Here is a 24151-nt window from a genome sequence, read left to right as displayed (position 1 = left end):
TTTAATAAAATTACCCTCATAATGACAGGGAGAGATTATAAACATATTGTCAGGCTTACTTAAACTATCCAGTGGAATATTAACTCAACCTCTCACTGCAAGCCACCAGAGAACATCAATATAGGATTACTATATATCATTGGCCTCAGCGGTGCAACTCAATGAACGTGACTGTAATCAATGAGAATATGAAATTTTTAAATACATTTTTAGAAAATAATTTGTACTAATAATCAAAAAAGCTTATATTCAACTCTCATTCACTTACCTTATTCTAGAAGACCCATCATTTAAAGATGGAAACAATTATCAGTCAGGGACCCATTATTCAACATGCATGTTTCGCTATACCATGCTGTCTCAAAGATTGTCACCCTTTTGCATTGTTTTAAAATAAGTGAATGCCAATGAGGAGGTGGGTGCTATAAATCTCATTGATTACAGTCAAGTTCAATGAGTTGCACCGCTAAGGCAAACAATATATAATAATCCTATATTCTCTGGTGGCTACAGTGAGAGGAATAGAGTATATGCATTGGTAAGACTCCAACTTCTGTCTTCTTTCTGGCAATGCATAATACTGTCACTAGTAGGTCATTGAGTTAATCATTCCCAAACTATTTCTTTATATGCCAATATTTAACTTTTGAAGATAGCTACCCAACACAAGTGAATGTGTATCAACATTAATATAGATGTTGCATTTCTGAAAGGTTATTCTATAGTAAAATGAATGTCTTGTGTTTCTCCATTGTTCATAGGGTGACCGTGGGAATCCAGGACCCCCTGGGCCATTTGGACCAAAAGGAGATGGCTATCCAGGCCTACCAGTATGTATACTGGACTTTACATTTAGTTTCCATACATCAGTGGCAGGCAATATTAAGTCTTTGTATCCAATATTCATTTAACTTAGATAAGACCATAAAAGTACCATGCTGAGTCACACAACTGATTCATTAAGTACACACCCTTTTTCTGAGAGTAATCAATCCAGGTCACTTAGAAGTACCTATCAGATCCTACTGCTCACTCATAGAGAAGTAAGAGGTGATGATCTCAAAGTCTATATGGCTACCTTGGAAGTTCTGAATTTCAGTTTTCTCATTTTGGCTTCCAGAACATTCCTCATTCATATTATTGGTACCCACATGTAACATGACAAATTGCTCCTTTCTAGTATTTTCTAAAATCCTAGCTACTCCATTTTCAGCAATCAAACATGTTATTCAGTGATCCTCATGGCCAGGGCACCAGCCACCCAGTCACCTACATTTCTAATGATCAAATCACCAGTAACAGCATCAAAATGATCCCTACTCTCCTAGGGGGGAAAAACCCCTGGCGTTGCAACCTTAGTATAAAAGATCATCTGGAAGACAAGGCCTAGCTATAGGATCGCTTTCTGTCTGTTCAAGTTCATAGTCTTCTTTTGGGTGACCTTGCTCATTCAAAATTGCTCAGAAGCAGAGGCCACGCTACTATATCTCTGGTTGGCTTAACTCCTTCTGGTGTGCCACTTTAGCCTCCAGGAACTGTACATATTTTCTGGGAGTTAGAAGCTCTTTGCATCTCCCGCACATATACTTCTCCCCAACAGGCAATCATCAAGTTGAAGTTTAATAAAGACTTGATACACCGCCTGCATATGACTGGATAGTGCCCACCTCAAAAATTACTTTGAAGCTAGGTTAGTTACATTAATGATGAAGGGGAAAGGGAATTGATATACCAGCCTTCTGTGGTTTTTGCAACTACATTCGAAGTGTTTACATAGTATATACAGGTACTTATTTGTACCTGGGGCAATCGAGGGTTAAGTAACTTACCCAGAGTCACAAGGAGCTGCAGTGGGAATTGAACCCAGTTCCCAAGGATCCCAGTCCCTAGGCTACTCCTCCACTGTTTTAGTTATAAGGATAAAAGTTATTCTGTACCAAGAGCATGTCAAAAACATAAGAAGAGCAATTTGCAAAGCTTTTTCCACAGAAAAAGTGCCACTGGAAATGTGAGGGGATACAGAGTTCAGAAAGTTCCGTGTTGTTGACAGAGTCCTGTATTTGTGTAGAGAGTCTTTAGATGCCCCACTAGTCAAATAGTTTTGAAGGAAATCCAAATTAAATTATATAAGTTAGGGCTTCCTCCATTTACATTTCACTGTCTTTCATAAAGTACCCAAATATGACATTGTTCCACAATTCTTATTACTATAGATCTAATTTGTTTAGTATTTTAGCGATAGTTATTGTTTGGGGTTATGCTGATGTTGTTGGGAGAGATGATCTCTATTTGTACTTGAAGAGGTTTTTGAAATAATGGTTTTACAATATTTGTTTGATTTTGTTTTTCTTTCCAATCCAACGGAAGTTGGAAAGAATTATAGAAAAGAGGTCAAGAATGCCTGTCCATCTGTCTGGGGGCAAATTAACTCTGAAAATTTAATGAAATGGGGTGAAATTTGACATGTGGGAAAAGCTGATAAAAGGACTCACTGAGGTCAAAACAATGCATTTCTATAAGAAAAAGAGTTCCAGTTTCTGTAGCATAGAAACTTAGGGGTATGTTTACTAAGGTGCATTAGTGTTTTTAACGCGCCTATAAATTTAAGGCGCATTAAATGCTAACACGCCAATACATTCCTGTAGGTGCGTTAGCGTTTGACACACATTAGTATTTAATGCTCATTAAAAACGCTAATATGCCTATAGTGTGCCTTTGTAAACACAGGCGTTAGAGTGAAATGTAGTAGTTAGACAACAAGGCAAGGCAATTTAAAAGGTGAAATTCTCTATTCTGCCCCCCCCCCCCCCCCTTGCAACTACTTCACTCCCTCAAACTGTCCCCACAACCCAAAAACTATCTACCGGCAAATGCTCCACCTCTCTGCATACTGCCCCCACACTCAAAAACTATCCCTCCACCACAACTGCAACACTATCCTGCAAACTGTCCCATACTAAAAAAAACTACCCCCACCACCTCCATAAAATGTGGCATATCCAAAAACTACCCCTTGCAACTGCCTCACCATTCTGGTTACTGCCCCAACCAAAAAACATCCCCTGCAAATTACATACCAACCCCAAACTGCTTCATTGCATGCCTCCTAGTCCTAGTATTTTTGGAAAGAATAAACAAGTGATTCACATCTATACGTTCCACTCCACTCATTATTTTATAGACCTCTATCATATCTCTCCTCAGCCATCTTTTCTCCAAGCTGAAGAGCCCTAGCTGCTTTAGCCTTTCCTCATAGGGAAGTCATCCCATCCCCTTTATCATTTTCATCACCCTTCTCTGTACCTCTTCTAATTCCACTATATCTTTTCTGAGATGCGGTGACCAAAATTGCACACAGTATTTGCGGTGCGGTCACACCATGGAGCAATACAAAGGCATTATAACATCTTCATTTTTGTTTTCCATGCCTTTCTTAATAATACCAATTATTGGCACTGACTGGCCCATTAATCAATTAAACTATACATGGAAATCAGCAATGCACGCTGATTTGCACGCTCAGCTTTAGTCACCATATGTAGAATCCAGGGGACAATGCTTCATTGTAACATAGTGATTAAGGAGTTGCACCTTTCCAAATTCCTTCTCCTAAAGGACAAGTCCATAAACCGCTACTAAACGGACTTGGAAAACTCCAAAATTCCAGGAATAACATGTATAGAATGTTTGTACGTTTGGGAAGCTTGCCAGGTGCCCTTGGCCTGGATTGGCCGCTGTCGTGGACAGGATGCTGGGCTCGATGGACCCTTGGTCTTTTCCCAGTATGGCATTACTTATGTACTTATGTCATCTCCGCTCCTGATCACAGACACATAGAAAGCACACACACACAAACCAAAGACACAGACACACAAACATGCACAACCCCCTCCCCCACATACACACATACATATTTATATACAGAGGGGCTGGAAAGAATTCCATGAGCCATGTTCTGAACGCTTTCCTTACTTGTTTTATTGCATGCAACAAGGCACGTTGATCGTGTCATGAACCTGGTCAAGTAGAATATGAGCTTTTAAATTAAATAAAAAGTGGAATAATCATCTTCAAAGTAATTTATAGGGGTAAAAAGTATTTTACCCATTTTAATCAGCATTCTGAAAATTGCCACCCCTTCCCCTATACAGCTAAAGTCTGTGCATTGTTCCAGAACATTTGGACTTCCAGCTTCATGGACAGGAGACATCTTTGGTGCATAATTAGGTTAAAGGAGGAACAGCAGGCATGTAGATGGCTTCTTCATACACTGTTTTGTTTTGTTTTTTGAGCTTGTAAATTTTTATTAAGCTCAGAGCAGTGGTGTAGCCAAGGGTGGACCGAGATGGGCCCAGGCCCACCCATTTTGGGCTCAGGTCCACCCAGTAGCAGCACACCTATGATGTGACTGGCAGGGATCCCCAAGCCCCACCAGCCGAAAACTCCCAACAACTGTCCCTCCTGCGTACCTTGTAAATAGCAGATCTTCGCCTCCAGTGAGCAGTGACTGATACATACTGCGTGCTCCAGACCCTTAGCCTTCCCTCTGATGTATTCCCGCCTATGTGGAAACAGAGGGAATCAGAGGGAAGGCTGTGGGTCCAATACGTGCAGTGTGTATTAGTTGCTGCTCGCTGCCAGTGAAAATCTGCTATTTAAAAGGTATGTGGGGGAGGGGGGATGTTTGAGAGACCATATGGCATGCAGGCGAGAGAGGGCGGAGAGGGCGGAGTTCTTCTGCCCACCCATCTTGGGCCCAGGCCCACCCAAAACTGGGTGTCTGGCTACGCCCCAGGCTCAGAGTCAAAACAAAAGACAACAAACAAATCAAGTCAGCATCAACCAAGTTCTGAACAGTTTCCCTCAAGCTCCCCCTCCCATCCCCCCCCATCCCAAAAGCATATAGAAGAACTGCTATAATGGATATGAGTGCAGAAAGATGTTCAATTATGAGCTACCAAAATCAGAGGTAGAACACAAGTAAAGAAACGAGGCCATCATGAACTGACACCTGCTGACAGGTCCGGTTTAGTGCCCCAAAACTGCTGGAGCCATGACCACCTCCTGTAGAACTTCCCTACTGTACTCCCCTGAATAGCAGTCAGCTGCTCCGTCAAAATCACAAATCTCAGTCTCTTGTACCAATCCCCTATCACTGGGAAGAAGGTTGTAGCAGGTTGTAGCAATAGCACATTCTATTGATCAAATGCACAATGGTTAAGTCCTATAAATAATAACCACAGGTAATAAGTAATAAGCACAGCTCAGGTGTATTCCCCAGGTTCAACCCCCATTAATATCAGCTAGTACGTGATCCCAAAATGAGTGAATGTAAGGACAAGCCCACCACATGTATAAGTATGAACCCCGCTCCTTGCAGCCCCTCCAGCAATGCCCAGACCCCCACCATGAAAGGATTGCAACCAAACAGGGGTCATATACCAGCGCATAAACACCTTAACATTGGTCTCTTGCTGCTGAGCCGAGACACTAGTCGTATGTACCAAGTCAACCACCTCTTTACACTGCGGGATACAAAATGTCTGCTGATGATCAGTCTCCCAGTGAGTCATATAAAAAAGTTTCTCAAATTGAAAGCCCTGAATACACTTATAGAGTACAGAGATCAAGCTTCTCATGGTGGGGGGATGCTGAGTCCAAAGTTCCTCCGGGGCACCTGGATCCTTTGTGGTGGCTGTCTTATAGGGCGCACAGTGCAGGCTATGTCAGCACTGAAGATAGAAGAAAATTCCAGCCTAGTTAAATCAAACTCTGATTGGAGCTGGGCAAATGCTTTCAACTGTCCCTCCTGTAATAAGTGAACTATCAAGGCTAAACCCTTTAATCTTCACCTCCCTGCCACCCATTTTGGATCAGGGATGCATCTGAAAGATTGTAATAAAAGGGACTAGCATCGAGACTGTACCCACTCCCTCTAAACAACTCCGTAGCTGCCTCCACAACCACAAGACAGGGCTAGTAAAGGGATTATCTACAGAAGGAGCTCCACCTCAAAGGCCCAGATTCACACAGCAGTGCAAACATGCCTCACCTGGGCCACCAAGTAATAGCTACACAGGTCAGGTAGCCCCAGGCCCCCCAGCTCTTTATGTCTAAACAGAGTACCCTTTTCGGATCAGGGATGCATCTGAAAGACTGTAATAAAAGGGACTAGCATCGAGACTGTACCCACTCCCTCTAAACAACTCCGTAGCTGCCTCCACAACCACAAGACAGGGCTAGTAAAGGGATTATCTACAGAAGGAGCTCCACCTCAAAGGCCCAGATTCACACAGCAGTGCAAACATGCCTAACCTGGGCCGCCAAGTAATAGCTACACAGGTCAGGTAGCCCCAGGCCCCCCAGCTCTTTATGTCTAAACAGGGTACCCTTTTCGGATCAGGGATGCATCTGAAAGACTGTAATAAAAGGGACTAGCATTGAGACTGTACCCACTCCCTCTAAACAACTCCGTAGCTGCCTCCACAACCACAAGACAGGGCTAGTAAAGGGATTATCTATAGAAGGAGCTCCACCTCAAAGGCCCAGATTCACACAGCAGTGCAAACATGCCTAACCTAGGCCGCCAAGTAATAGCTACACAGATCAGGTAGCCCCAGGCCCCCCAGCTCTTTATGTCTAAACAGGGTACCCTTTTCGGATCAGGGATGCATCTGAAAGACTGTAATAAAAGGGACTAGCATTGAGACTGTACCCACTCCCTCTAAACAACTCCGTAGCTGCCTCCACAACCACAAGACAGGGCTAGTAAAGGGATTATCTACAGAAGGAGCTCCACCTCAAAGGCCCAGATTCACACAGCAGTGCAAACATGCCTCACCTGGGTCACCAAGTAATAGCTACACAGGTCAGGTAGCCCCAGGCCCCCCAGCTCTTTATGTCTAAACAGGGTACCCTTGGGTATACAAAGCTACTTACTACCCCCCACAAAAGAGAGTAGCAGACGTTGACATTGAGATGGTCCCTAATAACAATAGGTAGAGCTTGAAGCAAATAGAGGAGTCTAGGTAACACATTCATTTTAAGTATAGCCATTCTACCCAACCAGGAAAAGACTCCCCTATTCCACTCTCTCAAGTTCTCTTGCAGTTTTTGAATCAAAGGTTTATAGTTCAGGTCAAAAAGGGTATCTAACCAATTAGAAAGTCTGACACCCAAATATTTTAATGACATTATGCACTGTTTTTTTTAACAAAATCTACCCACAAAAAAAGCAGGTGCAAATAATTGTAGATACTACATGCCTGCAGCAAGTTCCAAAGTCAAAGTATATGAATAAAAATTAAAGATGGTCCTTGTTTCTGTGTGAATGGTTCATATGTCAATATTTCTTTCTCATATTAATCCATGATTATTAGTGGAATAAATAAATAAAAGATGTATGCATAATATATACTAATTAGATCAATTCATCTCTTTTTTTTTTAATTAGGGACTTCCTGGACTTCCAGGATCCCCTGGGGAGCAAGGCTTGGAGGGAAAAGGGTTTCCAGGGCCTAAGGTACAAATCATTTCTTGTATTTGATAAATAAATTCAAGCAGTCTACCTATGATTGGATACATACAGTTCTATAGAGATTTTTGTAGATGTGTTAATCAGCAAATGCAGGTTTTGCCACAAGATAGACACGAGCACAGAATTGTGCTAATGTCTTCCGCATTGTTACAGCAGCCAGTGCAGAAGTGGGCAGGAGATGAGCATGACTTGGGCAGGCAGAGGAGTGGCTGGCTATGACAGCTAGCACATGGGTCACTACCACATAGTAGCTCTCACAAGTGCCGATAGTGCAGCTGCACTTACTGTCATGTCAAGAGGAGGCAGTAAATGCAGGTGTGCTACCTGCAATCCAAAGTACGGAGATGGCCAAACCCCAATCACATCCTCCAAATAACCCACCACCAAGCCCCTCCCACCTTGCCCCAAACCAATACATTTTGAACCAGGAGCCACACGCATTAGAATCAGAAGGGGCTGAGATGAATGATTTGTTTGGGGATAGGTGGGAGGGGTGTGCATAGTGGGAGGAGCTTGGTGAGGGGATTCGAAGGCTGTGGCAGGTGGTGGGGGGCTTCAGGTGACATGATTGAGGGTGAGGGGATGTGACCAGGAGGTGGGAGTACTGAGATAAGATGATCAGGGGGGGGGGGGGTTGGAGAGTTTGGAGGATGTGCTCGGAGATGCCAGAAACAGATGGCACTGCTGTGAGTAGCTGTACTGTTGAAAGTTAACATACAGGCACTGTTGCATGCCCAGGCCCATAGTGGAGGGCCTGCATTACTGGCCCAGGCATGTATCAAGGTGCTTGTGTGTTAACTGACTGTCCTGTGTGGTAAATGCAAGGATGCAGGACATGCCCCCTGCATTTACTGCACAGGTTTTGCATTTAAAATCACATGTTCATTTTTGCTGTTAACATGCAGTAAGTACAAGACCCTACTTGCATTTTAGAAAAAGAGTCCCATTAAGTCAATTATTTTTTTAAGTGGTTCATATATATTAACATTTCAAGCATATCATTTTGCAGGGTGAGCAAGGTTTTAGAGGACCAGTGGGTCTCCCTGGTCCACCAGGAGAAGGCCTCCCAGGACCAAAGGTAAGTCAAGTTCATTTGTTTCTTAGCATTGAATGTCTTCAATTATTTATTTTATCTTATTTATTTATTTTCATTCATTTGGATTTAGCCCATACATTTTCATTGGTGACTCAAGGCAAGTTACATTTAGCTATAAAAAGAAGCAGGCATAAAAAAACAAACCACAAATTCAAAAAATGAAAAAAATATCTTTACACAAATATCAAAATTAAAATAAAAACAGTGATCACATAAAGCCCAACATGGAAATGTTTCACTTTCACCTGTATCAGAATTGGAATATAAGGGGGTCTTTTAGAAAGCAGTGCTAGCATTTTTAGCTTACGCTACAAATCAGCTGGCACTAAACACCGAGACGTCCATAGGAATATAATGAGCGTCTCAGCGTTTAGCACCAGCTGATTTGTAGTGCGAGCTAAAAACGCTAGTGCTGCTTTGTAAAAGACCCCCTAAATGAATTAAAAACTAAACATCTAATATGAAGTCACATCGGTCATCGCCTATAGAAATAAAATATAAAATGCATGTGATGAACATTCAAAATATAAAACAAAATTCAAAGAATATTATCAAAATTTTCAGAAACAAAAAAATACATATCAAGTTGTTCCCACATGTATTTGGCCAATGTAGCACCAATTTTTCAAAAGGGTTCCAGAGGTGATCCATGAAAATATAGACCAGTGAGCCTGACGTGAGTGCTGGGCAAAATGGTAGCAACTATTATAAAGAACAAAATTACTTTCAAAAGCATGGATTAATGATACAAAGCCAACATGGATTTAGTGAAGGGAAATCTTGCCTCACCAATCTACTACATTTCTTTAAAGGGGTTAACAAACATATGGATAAAGGTAAGCCAGTTGTTATTGTGTATCAGGATTTTCAAAAGGCATTTGGCAAAGTACCTCATGAAAGAATCCTGAGGAAATTAGAAAGTCGTGGGATAGAAGGTAATTTATTTTATTTATTTATTTTATGTTATTTCATTTGATATACCACCAAACACCATATGGCAGTTCAGCAGTTAACAGTAAAAGCTCAAGAGGATCACAAATAAGGGAGGAAAAGTGGAAAGTGGCTAAGGGGCAGATGCACTGCTCTGCTCAGTGTGCAGTGGCAGCTAAAAAAGCAAATAGAATGTTAGGAATTATTAGAAAAGGAATAGAAAACAAAAATGAGAATATTATAATGCCTTTGTATCTCTCCATGGTGCAACTATATCTTGAATACTGTGTGCTATTCTGGTCACCGCATCTCAAAAGAGATAATGCAGAATTAGAAGAGGTTCAGAGAAGGATGGCAAAAATTATGAAGAGGATGGGATGACTTCCCTATAAGGAAAGTGTAAAGCAGCAAGGGCTCTTCAGCTTTGAGGGGAGATATGATAAGAGGTCTATAAAATACTGAGTGGAGTGGAACAGGTAGATGTGAATTGCTTGTCTACTCTTTCCAAGAGAACTAGGACTAGGGGGCATGCAATGAAGCTACTAAGTAGTAATTTAAAAAAAAAAAAAACAGAGAAAATATTTCTTCACTCAATGTGTAATTAAACTCAGGAATTCGTTGCCAGAGAATATGGTAAAAGCAGTTAGGTTTCAATAATTTCCTAAAAGAAATATCCATTGCTCTTTATTAAGATGGACTTGAGAAAATCCACTTCTTATTTCTAGAATAAGCAGCATAAAATCTGTTTTACTGTTCTGGGATCTTGCCAGGTACTTGTGACCTGGATTGACCACTGTTAGAAACAGGATACTAGGCTTGATGGACCTTTGGTCTGTCCCAGTATGGCAATGCTTATGTTCCTATGATTAAATTTGCAGATAACACAAAACTACTCAAAGTTGTTAAAACATATGCGGACTGTGAAAAATTGCAAGAAAACCTTAGGAAATTGGAAAACTGGGCATCCAAATGGCAGATTAAATTTAATGTGGACAAATGCAAAGTGATGCATATTGGGAAGAATAATCACCTTGGGTCCACCTTGGGAGTCAGCAACCAAGAAAAAGATCTAGGTGTCACTGTAGACAATACACTGAAATCTTCTGCTCAGTGTATTGCAGTGGCTAAAAATAAGCAAACAGGATGCTAGGAATGATTAGGAAAGGGATGGTAAATAAGATCAAGAATATTATAATGCCTCTGTATTGCTCCATTTTGCAACCTTAACTTGAGTACTGCATTCAATTCTGGTCGCCGTATCTCAAAATAGACAAAGCAGAATTAGAAAAGGTTCAAAGAAGAGTGACCAAAATGATAAAGGGAATTGAACTTCTCTCATATGAAGAAATGCTAAAGAGGTTAGGGCTCTTCAGCTTGGAAAAGAGACGGCTGAGGGGATATATGACTGGGGTCTACAAAATCCCAAGTGGTGTAGAATGGGTAAAAGTGAATCGATTTTTTACTCTTTCAAAAAGTACGACAACTAGGGTACACTCAATGAATTTACATGGAAATACTTTATTTATTTTTTTCCTTAACGAATAGTTAAGCTCTGGAATTCATTGCCAGAGGATGTGGTAACAGTGGTGGGCATATCTGGGTTTAAAAAAGTTCCTGGAGGAAAAGTCCACAGTCTGCTATTGAGATAGATGTGGGGAAGCCACTGCTTGCCCTGGGATTGGTACCATGGAATTTGGGTTTCTACCAGGTACTTGTGGCCTGCATTGGACACTGTTGAAAACAGGATACTGGGTTGGAATGACCATTGGTCTGACCCAGTGTGGTCAGTTCAATAGTGCTGAATATTGGCCAGATTGTGTTCAGTTCTGGAGGCCATATCTTGCTAGGGACATAAGAAAACTTGAAGTGGTCCATAGAAAGGAAACAAAAATGATATCAGGATTGCAGCAAGAGACATATGAGAAGAGACTTGAAGACCTGAATGTGTATATCCTATAGGAAAGAAGGGATAGAGAAGGTATGGTACAGATGTTTAAATATATGAATGGTATCGATCTACAAACAAATCTTTTCCAGAGTCAGAGATGCAGTAAAACTAGAAGACATAAATTGAGGTTGCAGTAGACTTAGGATTAACCTCAGAAAATACTTTTCACAGAGAAGGTGATGGATGCCTGGAGTGCCTTCCTGGTGGAGGTGGTGGAGAAAAACACAGTGTTGGAATTCAAAATGCATGAGATAGGCACAAAGAATTCCTAAACAGAAAGAGGATAGTATCAAAACAAAACTTGACACGTCAACAGCAATAAGTTCATTTATGATGGGTAGGAATGGTGCTTAGATGGCAGCTCCAGCAGTAGGGAAGTGAAGGCAATATTGGATGGACTTACGGTTGATGTCCTGTATATAGCAAGACAGATTAGGATAGGTTGGAGGGGGTTTCGATGGCAACTCCAGTAGTTGCAAAGTAGGGCCAGTGCCGAGTAGACTTTTATGGTCTGAGCCCTCAAAACGGTAAGGATAGTTCAGGATCAAGAATTAATATTTTATATTACATTCAGATTATGTGCTGTATATCTCAGTGGGGGAGGGGAAGACATGGTAAAGTGGAACTTAGTGAGTAAAATGTTGTAATAATACTATTGGATTGTTGGTTCAATAACAATTTGATAATGAATGTGACTGCTGGGCAGACTGGATGGACCGTGCAGGTTTTTATCTGTCATCATTTACTATCATTTACAATATTCAGACTGCAGGAGTAAGTCCAGCTAACACACATGGTCGACACTGAGCCCAGATATTCAATGCTGAGCTGTTTTCAGTGACCAGCATTGAATATCCGGTTTATTTTTGACTGGTTCAAACTTAACCAAGAAAAAGAAAAAATCCAAGAAGGGTAGCAAATGTTTCAAATCACAGGTTGTAATGATTCCATCAATAGCCAAAATACGTTTTGGCACAGTTGCCTGCATCAGGGACTAATGCACAAATGTATTCACTTTGGACCCTCACTTTGATACACCTAATTCAAACAAGTATATCATAAGAACAAACAAATTGGAGAAAACATCAACTCCCTAATTCTATAATCTTATCACCTAAATGAAAGCGCAGTTTGTATGCTAAGATTACTGGATACTAGGAGCACCATTCTGCAGCTGGTGCTGGCCTGGGCATTGCTCCTGCCCGAAGACACCCCCCCCCCCCCCCCCCAAACACCACTGTTTTAAAGGTAGCCCTTAGAGGGGGCGAGGGCTACCTTAGGGGTGGGGAAAGAGGGGAGTAGGGGTAGGAGGGGTTTCAGCCAGGGAAGACACTGCTCTGTCAGTATGGGGGCATGGACAAATGGAGTAAAATAGTGTGAGTAAAGGGAGAGGGTTAAGGGAGGTTATATATTTGATATACTGCCTTCTGTGGGTACTTTCTCTGTCCCTAATGGGCTCACAATCATATTTTGTACCTGGGGCAACGGAGGGTTAAGTAACTTGCCCAGGGTCACAAGGAGCCACAGTGGGAATCGAATCAGGTTTCCTTGTACTTTGAAAATACTATTTGCCCCCCCCCCCACCCAAGTAATGACCGCCAGAAATGCCTTCTTACAGTACAGCTAAAAACCTACTTGCTATGGAAACCTGTATCCTTTTAGTTGGATTGAGGAGGGCAATATAGGTGCATTAGTCCATTTTAATTTTACTAGATTAGTTTGAGAATGGAGTCATGCAGCATTCTGGTTGTCCTCCTTCTGAATATATCCCAATTATCAATATTGTTTTGAAGAAGTTCACCCCTCCTCCCCTGATATTCAATTGGAGGAGCCCAGTGTTCCCACTGGCTAAAATAGGCCCGGATATTCAATGCCAGGCCACGTTCGGGAACTGTGGTAGTACCTGGAAATTATGCGGGTATAGCTCATATTCGGTGCCCAGTTAGGTATGCAGGCACCAGCAATGAATATCATTGGTCCTGGAAAACTTCCGAAACCACCTAACTCCACCTCCAGCTGCTCTAGCACTGCCTAAACAGTGTCGCAATGGTCAATGCTGATATGCAGCAGCTTGGCCTGGTTAAGTGACACTGAATATCATCAGCCAGCCAGCTCAACATGGTTTAAATGGGCAGGAACTTCTCCTGTCCACTTAGATCATGCAGAATATCCTTTCTCTCCAGAGCTGTGCACAGAACTCAAGGTAGGGTTTCACTGTAAGATGAATAACTTTTCAACTACCGTATTTTTCGGACTATAAGACGCACCGGACCATAAGACGCACCTAGGTTTTAGAGGAGGGAAATAGGAAAAAAAATTTCCTTTTTCCCTCCTCTAAAACCTAGGTGCTCCGGTGCATCTTGTCCGAGTTCGGGATCGCCCTCCCCCCGGCCCTGTCACCATTTCTCCCTACTCACGTCACGCAATCTTCCCTGGTGGTCTAGTGACGTCGGGGCAGGAAAGAGCCCCCTCTTTCCTGCCCAGCGCGCTGCTCTCCGTCCTCCTGTATGCTGCCTGATGGTCTCGGCGAGAGACCGTCAGGCTGCATACAGGAGGACGGAGAGCAGCGCGCTGGGCAGGAAAGAGGGGGCTCTTTCCTGCCCCGACGTCACTAGACCATCAGGGAAGATCGCGTGACGTGAGTAGGGAGAAGTGGTGACAGGGCCGGGGGGGAGGGCGATCCCGAACTCAGGGGGAGGGAGGGTGATCCCGAACTCGGGGGGGGGGGCGGGAGGGAGGGAAATCGCTACCTTCGGACTATAAGACGCACCCCCCATTTTCCTCCCAAATTTGGGGGGAAAAAAGTGTGTCTTATAGTCCGAAAAATATGGTACTTATTCACACTGGCTGAGCTTGAGAACAGAGGTGACCATAGAATATTTTATGCTTTCTAAAGCAGCACTTTCTAAAGAGTGCTGGTGACAGCTCTACCCATGTTGTAATATGGAAGTCTCTGTTCAGCCCCACCAAAGGTATATACTCTTGGCTGTGTGCGTTCAAAAATGATGAAAAACTAATCCTAAACCTAAATGGCAATAAAATAACAGTGCTTAAATATGTGTTTCCATCTGTAAATGATCATGTAAGGTTTGCACAATACATGGGAAGTGGATATTGGAATTAAAATTTTAACAAAATTACTGGGTATTTTTATTTATTTATTTTATTGCATTTGTATCCCACATTTTCCCACCTATTTGCGGACTCAGTGTGGCTTACAATACATTGTGATGATGGAAATACAATGTGTTACAGTACAATTATGGGTTACATTATGAGGAGTTGTGTTTTTAATTTTAATATAGGGAAATGAAGGAAAACAAGGACAACCAGGCTTGCTTGGACCTCCAGGTGAAGGGATTCAGGGACCTAAGGTAAAAACAAGCCATCAACCATTCCGCAACAGAGAGTATAAAAAAACTCAGAGCTTTCATTTATTCACATTTTAAAAGAACAAAACCATGTATCAGGGACATACAACTAGATTCCATTATTAGTCATCGTAGGATTCTTCATATGAGTTTTAAGATCTCCTGTTTGCGTAATTGAAATTTTTATTCTTTCAGATACCTGAGGAATCTAAATTACTGTATTTTCTACTGCTATCATGCTATTAAAACAGAGAACACAACATTTTGTGGGGCTTCATCTAGAGCCAGCTAAACAGAAGAGTGCTATAATGGCAGGAAGTTATCAACGTGGACTGCTTTTGAGTCAGGATATTTTACAGCAAGTCAGACTATTTTAGTAAAGGGTCCCATTTTATGCAATGAGACTGTCTGCTAAAATAACTCAATTTATAGTAAAACTAGTAAAAAAAAAAGGCCCGTTTCTGTTTGAAAGGAAACAGGCGCTAGCAATGTTTTCCTCTGAGTGTGTATGTTTGAGAGAGTGTATGTGAGAGTGACTGTGTGAGAGAGGCTTCTTTTCCTGCTGCTGTGCATTCCCCGTGTTCTGCTGATTCGCTGCTCCCTGTATCGTGGCTCCGCCCCTCTCCCTTCTACTGGCCAATCTGGTGTGGGCTGTGTGACATCACTATTATCTACTCCAACATGATCCACGGTTCCAGGCAGCCTCAGAATGTTGGAGGTGAGAATTATTATATAGGATAACCCGACTTAAGTTTCCCACGTTGATAACTTCCCCCTTCTGACTAGAATATGTTTGTAAACTAACATATGCTATATAGTCTATAGATGGAACCTTTTTTAAGGTGTCAAGAAGACACCTCTCTGGAGTCTACGCTATAAAAGAAAGTAGGTGTCTCTGTTTCTTTCACTACTAGTGTAGCAGTGCAAATATGTGCATAAAGGGTGAATTCTATACATGGCGCCTTTTTTTACTCATATGTATCATTTAGACACAGATACCGTGCCTAAATTTATGCATGTAAATTCCAACTACATCTAATTAGTGCCAATAATTGCTTGTTGGAAGGGTCACACGGGTGGTGGTCAGGGTATAATGCTGGCCTGGTTGGGAAGGGACCCTTGCCACTCTCCCTAGGTTGATTTCTTTTGAAAGAGAGAGAGGAGGAGTGGTGGTTTTGGGCATAACTGCTATACATGAACTGCTGGGAATTTGAACCCTTTCTGAACTGCTGTGTTTGGGGAATTGTTTTGCCTAACTGCTGACATGAACTGTTGGGGAGGGTTTGAACCCTTTCTGGAGCTACCGTGTTTAGAGAATTACTTTGCATACCTGTTATACATGAACTTCTGGGAGTTTGAGTCCTTTTTAGCTACTTTGTTTGAAGAATTGGTTTGCATAACTGCTTTATATGAACTGCTGAGATTTTGTAACCTTTTGGGTTTTTTTGTTTTGAATGCTATGCTGTTGAACTGCTATGCTTCTTGAGAAATGCTGTGGTGGGAACTACCTTTGGAGGAGCAGTTGACACAAAGGGATTACAATAAAGTATAATGATCTGACCTTGTGGATTGCCGTATGCTCTTTAGCAGTGGATTACAGCACACAGCTCAGCTAAAGGGCCGAGGGACTCAAGAGTGCAGGAGATTTTTCCAGGAGTCTCCCGGAGGTGGAGACCTTACAACAGTTTAATTCATACTGCTTGAAACTGAGCATGTGCCAGTTATCAGTGTCGGGCAGATCATTAAAGCCGTCACTGACTGCCGAGCTGTGTTAGAGGGGGGTCAGGGTGATATCAAGGAGCTCTTCAGTTGGCATGACTTAGGGATCCCTGCCAGCTCAGGTATTTAATATTTTAAGTTAGAGAGTGGGAACCAGGGGGATGGAGGGGCAAAGAGCAGGGGTTTGGCTGCATAAAGGATATTGTGCCAACCCAATTTGGCAGTAGGCCCCCTGCTCCGCTGCTGAATTAGCCGACTATTTTAAGGGTAAAATTGGTACTATTAAATCCCAGTTACTTGGTAATAAACAGTGGAGGGAGGGTCACCTTGCTGTTAGGGGAAGAGTTTAAGAAACGAGAGGGGCTAACCATAAATGTGCTGTTTGGAAGGGAGGTGAGGCTTCAGGAATTAGATCAGGTGGGAGTCTTTCAGAGGGGGTCTTACCAGATGGGGGACAACCTTGGGGAGGGGGGTAATCTTATGGGGAGTTCAGGAGAGAGGATCAGTCACTACAGCCACGCTACCAGACTGTTGACATTATGACTGCACCTACTGCTTGCTCTTGCCTCTGTCATAGCAAGCCAGTCCTCTCCTCGGCTCCTATCATGGCCACACACTATTCATACCCATGTTAAGCAGCTAACAGAGGATTTTTACCCACACTGGCCGGTCTTAATGCATGTTAGGCCTTAGCAAGGGTCCACGCTAATATTTAACACACAGTAAAAAACACACTAGCTGCTTAACGCAGCTTAGTAAAAGGACCCTTTAATCTTATTATGCTAACTCCCATTTTAAAGTCCTTTGGAACTAATCTTGATCTGCGTACCAATTATCTAGTGATTACTAGTATTCCTTTTTTAGCCAAGATTGTGGAAGTGGTAATTGCTACACCACTCAGGATTATTTACGATACTTTGTCTCAGATTCTATGGTTTCAGAAGCTGTTAAAACACTAGAACACTCTGGCTTGCACTGACATTAGAATTTAGAGGGATTGTAGATTGCAGAGAAGCTACCTTGCCAATAGAGTTGGATCTCTCATCAGCATTCAGTGCTATAGATCGTGACCTGTTCTTACACAAACTTAGCACTATAGGAATTATGGATGCAGTTTGGGCCTGGTTTTCATCCTTAAAATTTTTTTTACAGATTTATCAGAAATGAGGAGAATTCCAAATCTTGTTGCTCCAGCTGTGGAGTACCTCAAGGATCTCCGCTTTCTCCCATTTTATTTAATGTTTCACTGAGCTCCCTCAGACATGAGCTCAGAGCTCTGGAGGATTATCTTATTTCATTTACACTGAAGACATTCAAATTGTTGTTCCATGCTAATCTACACTGGAGGAGACATATGATCTTGTGAATAGCTATTTTGGCAGGGTGCTTGATGGATGAATGCTCACCTCCTTAAGCAGAATGTGGATGAGACTGTTTTATTATGGGTTGATGTTAAAAGAAGTACGAATCAGAGAAGGACCCTGAAAATAAAGGAGTGTTGCTGCCTTTGCATTCTTCTATTTGTAATCTTGACTCTAAACTAGACATGGATGTACAGGTTGGTCAAGTAGCAAGAAATGATTTACTATTTCACCCTTGATGATTTGCAAAAGAGGATATACTGTTTGGGATTACACTTTGAAATAAAGTTGAGGGTTTTAATTAAATGGCATTAAATATGAATTTTAGATTATATTTGTGAAAACAGTAATAATAAAATTTGATATGTAAATGTATTTGGAGAATTAGTCATGTTAGTAATGTAATTGAAATTTTTGACTAATATAAGAAAGTACAGCCTTGTTTTGTATAGTATGCGTATTTATTAGGGATGTCCTGAATACCTGGTCTGTTTGTGGGACTGAACTTGTGCACCCCTGGTATACAGTGTTTTAATTTGACATAAAAAGATGTAGTTGTCATGTTAATCCATGAAGTGGAGTCTTGTCCATGAAAGCTCATTCCTCAAGAAATTGGTTAGTCTATAAGGTGATATCAGCCTCTGTCATATATAGCTATATAGATGCTGTAGCTTGGTTTTCAATATCTAATTGGTAAAATAAACATTTTACTTTAATAATTTTCTGATTTAATTATCAGGGTGGACAAGGAATGCAAGGAATACCAGGACCTCGTGGGCCTCCAGGAGAGGGACTCGTAGGACCAAAGGTATGTAAAACCAATTACTGTTGTAATGATTTAGGGGGTCTTTTACTAAAGGTTAGCTTGAGTCAGTGGCGAAGCTACGTGGGGCCTGAGGGGGTCTGGGCCCCCGTAGATTCCAGCCTGGACCCCCCTCCCGGCAAACCCGCCCCCGCCCCTCCTACCTTCGCTTTTGCTGGCGGGGGACCCCAATCCCCGCCAGCTGATGTCCTCTCTGTCCTGCTGAGAGAAAAAAGTCTTCTTCCAGCTGTTGCATGCTGACGTCCTGAACATTGTACGTGCAGGACGTCAGACTCAGAGAACAGAACGTTCTGTTCTCTGAGTCTGACATCCTGCACGTACAATGTGCAGGACGTCAGCATGCAACAGCCGGAAGAAGACTTTTTTCTCTCAGCAGGACGGAGAGGACGTCGGCTGGCGGGGATTGGGGTCACCCGCCAGCAAAAGCGAAGGTAGGCGGCGGCGGGGGAGGGTTTACGGTGGGAGGGGGGTCGACAAAGATGCGGGGGGGCAGCAATGGCGGCGGTGGGGGGGGCGGCGCCGGGGGGGGGGCTAAATGTGCCCCCTCCCCTCTGGCTCTGGACCCCCCTCCCACAGAAGTTTGGCTACGTCCCTGGCTTGAGTTATCTGCAGCAGGGCCCATAGGAATAAAATGCACACTGCCCTGGATTAATTTTAAAAAAAGCGGTAAATAAATTCAAATAAATAGTCAATGAATTGATCATTATGCATTATGAGGGCCATATACTAACTGGGCCATTTTGCTAATGAATTACTGCAATACAAAATTATTCATTTCAAAGCAACTCATTAGTCATAAATGTAGTGCTAAAGTAGGTGTGTTAAGAGTTTCACAAACTATCACAAAACATTTAACTACCCCTTAGAGCAGGGGTTCTCAGTGGAGTCCTCAGGACACACCCAGCCAGTCAGGTTTTCAGGATATCCACAATGAATATGCATGAGATAAATGTGCATGCTCTCACGATCACTATCGTGTCCCCTGCCCCGACGCACCTTCTGCTCTGTGGCAGTCCTCTGGGCAGTGGCCTGCTCGCAAGCTGCAACTCCATTTGCTGGCTGATGCTGGCTTCCTAGGCTGCGTGCATTCACTGAAGAACTCCTTTTACTCCCCAGCAGCAGTGACAGCCAAGTAGGATTTAAGGAAGCTCCTGGCATTGTTCCAGCACCTTCCGCAACGGGTCTCTTGAGTCTGCTCTGCCTTGATCTGCTTACCTTGCCTTGGCTCCAGTCTGCCTTGCCCTGACTCCTTGACCTCTGCCAGCTTTGCCTCCTCATACTTGCCTTGCTTCCTAGTTCCAACCTTGCCTCCTAGCCCTGCCTCGCCTCCTGACCAACTTGCCTTGTCTCCAGACCTACTTGCCTTGCCCGTCTCCAGACCTGCTTGTCTTGCCTGTCTCCAGTCCAGCCTTACCTCAGCTCCTGCCGAGTCTTCAGCTGCAGTTAGGCCTGGTGCCTAGTTCTGTCTCTCCTGTTCCTAGCCCGGGTGACTTGCCTGCCACCAGTTGGGGACCGGCTAACCCTCAGGTTGACCGGGTAGCGCCAACTCGGCTCTGGCCCAAGGGCTCACCTTTCTTGAATCATGACCCATTCTATACAGATATCTCATGCATATTCATTGAAGGTATCCTCACCTGAAAACCTGACTGACTAGGTGTGTCCCAAGGATGAGCTGAGAACCATTGCCTTAGGGGGCCTTTTATTAAGCCATAGTAGCATTTATAGCTCGCGGTAGAAATCAGCTGGCAATAAACTCTGAGATGCTCATTATATTCCTATGGGCATCTCGGCGTTTACTGCCAGCTGATTTCTATGGGAAGCTAAAAACACTACTGCGGCTTAGTAAAGGACCCCCTTAGAGGCATATTTTCAAAGCACTTTGGGAGGCTAAGTTCCATAGGTTTCTATGGAACTTTGGGAGGCTAAGTGCTTTGAAAATGAGCCTCTTAATGAGATAAAATAAATCAAACAAAATCTTAAGAACCATATTTTCATATTTACATAATGCACTCAGAATCACAATGGAAAACTAAAGGGATATGGTGTTTATCACAGTTATTTAATAATGGTAATTTACTTTCCCAAGATGCTCTAGCATTGCTGTTTAAATATCACTAATGCATTCCAATTTATGGAAACAGGTTGTCTCCTACGTATCCTCTTTTCAATCCCTAACAAACCTTAAGGCCTCTACATCAGAATTCACATCATTATCAGGCTTATTTTTGAAAGTGATCGCCGTCCATCTTCCGACACAAATCGGTTCCGACACAAATTGGGAGATGGCTGGCGATCTCCTGAACCCGGCCAAATCGGTATAATCGAAAGCCGATTTTGGTCGGGTTCAACTGCTTTCCGTTGCGGAGCCGGCGAAACATCAAGGGGGTGTGTCGGCAGGGTAGTGAAGGCAGGATGGAGGTGGGATGGGGGCGTGCTCACGAGATGGCCGGCTTCACCTGATAATGGGGAAAAAAAGCCAGGCTTGACAAGCATTTCGCCGGCTTTACTTGGTCCCTATTTTTTCACGACCAAGCTTCAAAAAGGTGCCCGAACTGACCAGATGACCACCGGAGGGAATCAGGAATGACCACCCCTTACTCCCCCAGTGGTCACCAACCCCCTCCCACCCAAAAAAAAAAAAGAAAAACTTTTTTGCCAGCCTCTATGCCAGCCTGAAATGTCATACCCAGCTCCCTGACAGCAGTGTGCAAGTCCCTGGAGCAGTTTGTAGTGGGTGCAGTGCACTTCAGACAGGTGGACCCAGGCCCATCCCCCCCCCCCCCACCTGTTCCACTTGTGGTGGTAAATGGGAGCCCTCCAAAACCTACCCAAAACCCACTGTACCCACATGTAGGTGCCCCCCTTCACCCCTTAGGGTAATGATGTAGAGTTGTGAGGGGTGGGGTGGGGGGCTAAACAGACAAGGGAAGGGAGCTATGCACCTGGGAGCTATTTTTATTTTATTTTTTAATTTTTAGAAGTGCCCCCTAGGGTGCCCAGTTGGTGTCCTGGCATGTCAGGGAGACCAGTGCACTACAAATGCTGGCTCCTTCCATGACCAAATGACTTGGATTTTGCCGGGTTTGAGATCGCCGGCATTTTTTTCCATTATGGCCGAAAACCGAGGCCGGCCATCTCAACCCCGGCGAACTCTGACATTTGGTCGGGCCCAACTGTATTATCGAAGAAAAAGATGGCCAGCCATATTTTTCGAAAATACGGTTGGCTCCGCCTGCTTGCGGCGCCGGCGCCAGAGATGGCCGGCACCTTTCGATTATGCCTCTCTATGTCAACAAATAATTAGGGGGAAAACAGAGCTTCTATTTTGTATAATAAAATACATGATTTACCTAATAAGTGCATAAATGTTTTTGAATCATTCTAGGAGAAAGAATTAGGTTTTTGCTCTTCTAAATTTGATTGGCCTACATTCTGGTCTAAAACTCTAAGACCCACAAAATCAGCGGCAATATATCAATCATCTTATTTTATTTTTCATAAAGCTTACTGGACCCCATCCCAAATAGCCAAAATTAGAAATTTATCTAAATTGGACCTATGCCGCTCTTGTTTAGAAGAATCCCATATGATTTACTTTTGCAAAAATTTGGAATAGAATGGTTTTCATATTTGACCTGTCCAGAGATTTGGATATTTCTTACAAAACCATGATTTTACATGCCTCCAACCCAGACATTATAATACCAGATAGTCAACAAAAACTGTTTAACACTATGATAGCAGTTGCTCTCCATCTTATCATACGCAACTGGAAGGACTTAAGCAGTTTGTGAATTTCTGTACTAGTTACAATGGATGCTTTTCTGTTCTGTTATATTGTTAAATTGCAAGTTGTAAAGTTTAAGAAAATGTTTCAATAAAAGATTTTTTTTTTTAAGTATATTTTCAGTAGTAAATCATGAATGTTTTTCACAGGGCGATCGAGGAACTGCAGGTGAAAGGGGACGAAAAGGAGATAAAGGGGACTTAGGTGATCCTGGCTTTCCAGGGGAAACCGTAAGTAAAGGTCATCACAAGTCTACATCACAATCAAGATTATAGTTATAACCATGTACCCGTAAAAGTCACCAAACAGGAAAAGCCTTCCAGAATCTGTTCAAATTATTATAAAGATTTTTTAATGTGTAAAAATGCATAGAGACATACAATAGTCATATATGTGCAGACATTTTAAAAATAGATTTTAAGAACAAGTTGACAAGCCTGGAGAAAAGTCCATAGGTTTTTTTTCACTTCTCAATCCTACTTCATCCCTCCACTGATGCCACTGAACCATTCCTTCTTTCTTATCCTTCTATAAAAGTCTCCAAGTCCTCCCCACTCATTAATATCAAAAGGTCCACTTGCCCTCCTCCCTCACCACTGCTGGCATTTCTCCATTTTGAGACACCACCCCCATGATGTCATTGAGTCTTGCTTCCTGCTGATACTTCCCAGCCCAAGCCCCATCCCCTCTCTCCCCACTAACGCTTCTTAGCCCAGCTTCCTCCTTGCCTTTCCGCAACACCCCCATAGTTGATGTCTTATGAGCAGAAGTGAGGCTCATTAGTATCAGTGAATTGGAGGGAGATGGCTCTGCCAAAGGCCACTGAGGAGGGAGAGATGTTTATGGAAAATGAAAATTCCATCAAACTCAAAATAGACCGAAATGTGTCGGTTTTGAGTTCAATCTTGAAATATTTGCACATTTCTAGTCTCATACAAACTTTTGTAGCTACTAAAATGCAGTGGAACAGTTTCTGAACATTGAGGCATTTAGTGCTAAGCATGAACAAGCATCAATAAATGTGCAATTACAAAGTAGCATATTTGGTGTTAGATTCCAAAACACAGACCATTTTTATAGACTGTAACCGAGAACACGATTTCATGTAGAGTGAAGTAGCACAGGGGTTCATAGATGGCAGGATAAATCAGATATGCAAGCATGTAAAGTCATCCAAAAGCATCAATATAAGCAGTTCTCTCAAACTCAGAAAAAACTAGTTTTTTCTAAGCGTATGCAGAAGTTCCACTAACGGGCCCTTTTACAGAGCGGCAGTAAGTCAAATGCGGGCTTACCGTTCACTGTTCCGAGACTACCACTGGCCCAACGGAAATGGTTAGCATGATGGTAACCTGGCAGTAATCGGTTACCGCCGGGTTACGATAGGAGCCCTTACCACCACCTCAGTTGGTAGCGGTAAGGGCTCCCTGCCGCATGGCCATGCGGTAAGAGTTTATAATTTTGAATTAGAAAACGCGAACATAATAAAACAAAAGAAAAAACAAATGACAGTGGATTAACATTGAATATAACAGACAGCATATTTAAACAAGTAATTTATAATGTAAACAAATAAAAC

General features: G+C 42.7%; 1 protein-coding gene across 1 annotated transcript in view; it reads left to right on the top strand.

The window, feature by feature from the left end:
• LOC115475115 (collagen alpha-1(XXVIII) chain-like) overlaps positions 1 to 24151 on the top strand; it is a 152329-nt gene that overhangs the window by 94039 nt on the left and 34139 nt on the right. The window contains exons 23-28 of the mRNA XM_030210855.1: positions 762 to 830; positions 7454 to 7522; positions 8547 to 8615; positions 14817 to 14885; positions 18702 to 18770; positions 22722 to 22802. Of these exons, the coding sequence (XP_030066715.1) occupies positions 762 to 830; positions 7454 to 7522; positions 8547 to 8615; positions 14817 to 14885; positions 18702 to 18770; positions 22722 to 22802 (426 nt within the window). The remainder of the gene's footprint in view (positions 1 to 761; positions 831 to 7453; positions 7523 to 8546; positions 8616 to 14816; positions 14886 to 18701; positions 18771 to 22721; positions 22803 to 24151) is intronic.

This window comes from Microcaecilia unicolor, chromosome 7 (genome assembly GCF_901765095.1).
Source record: "Microcaecilia unicolor chromosome 7, aMicUni1.1, whole genome shotgun sequence".
Taxonomy (NCBI): Eukaryota; Metazoa; Chordata; class Amphibia; order Gymnophiona; family Siphonopidae; genus Microcaecilia; species Microcaecilia unicolor.
The sequence above is the reverse complement of the archived record's forward strand: the minus strand, read 5'-3'. Positions and strand labels throughout refer to the sequence as shown.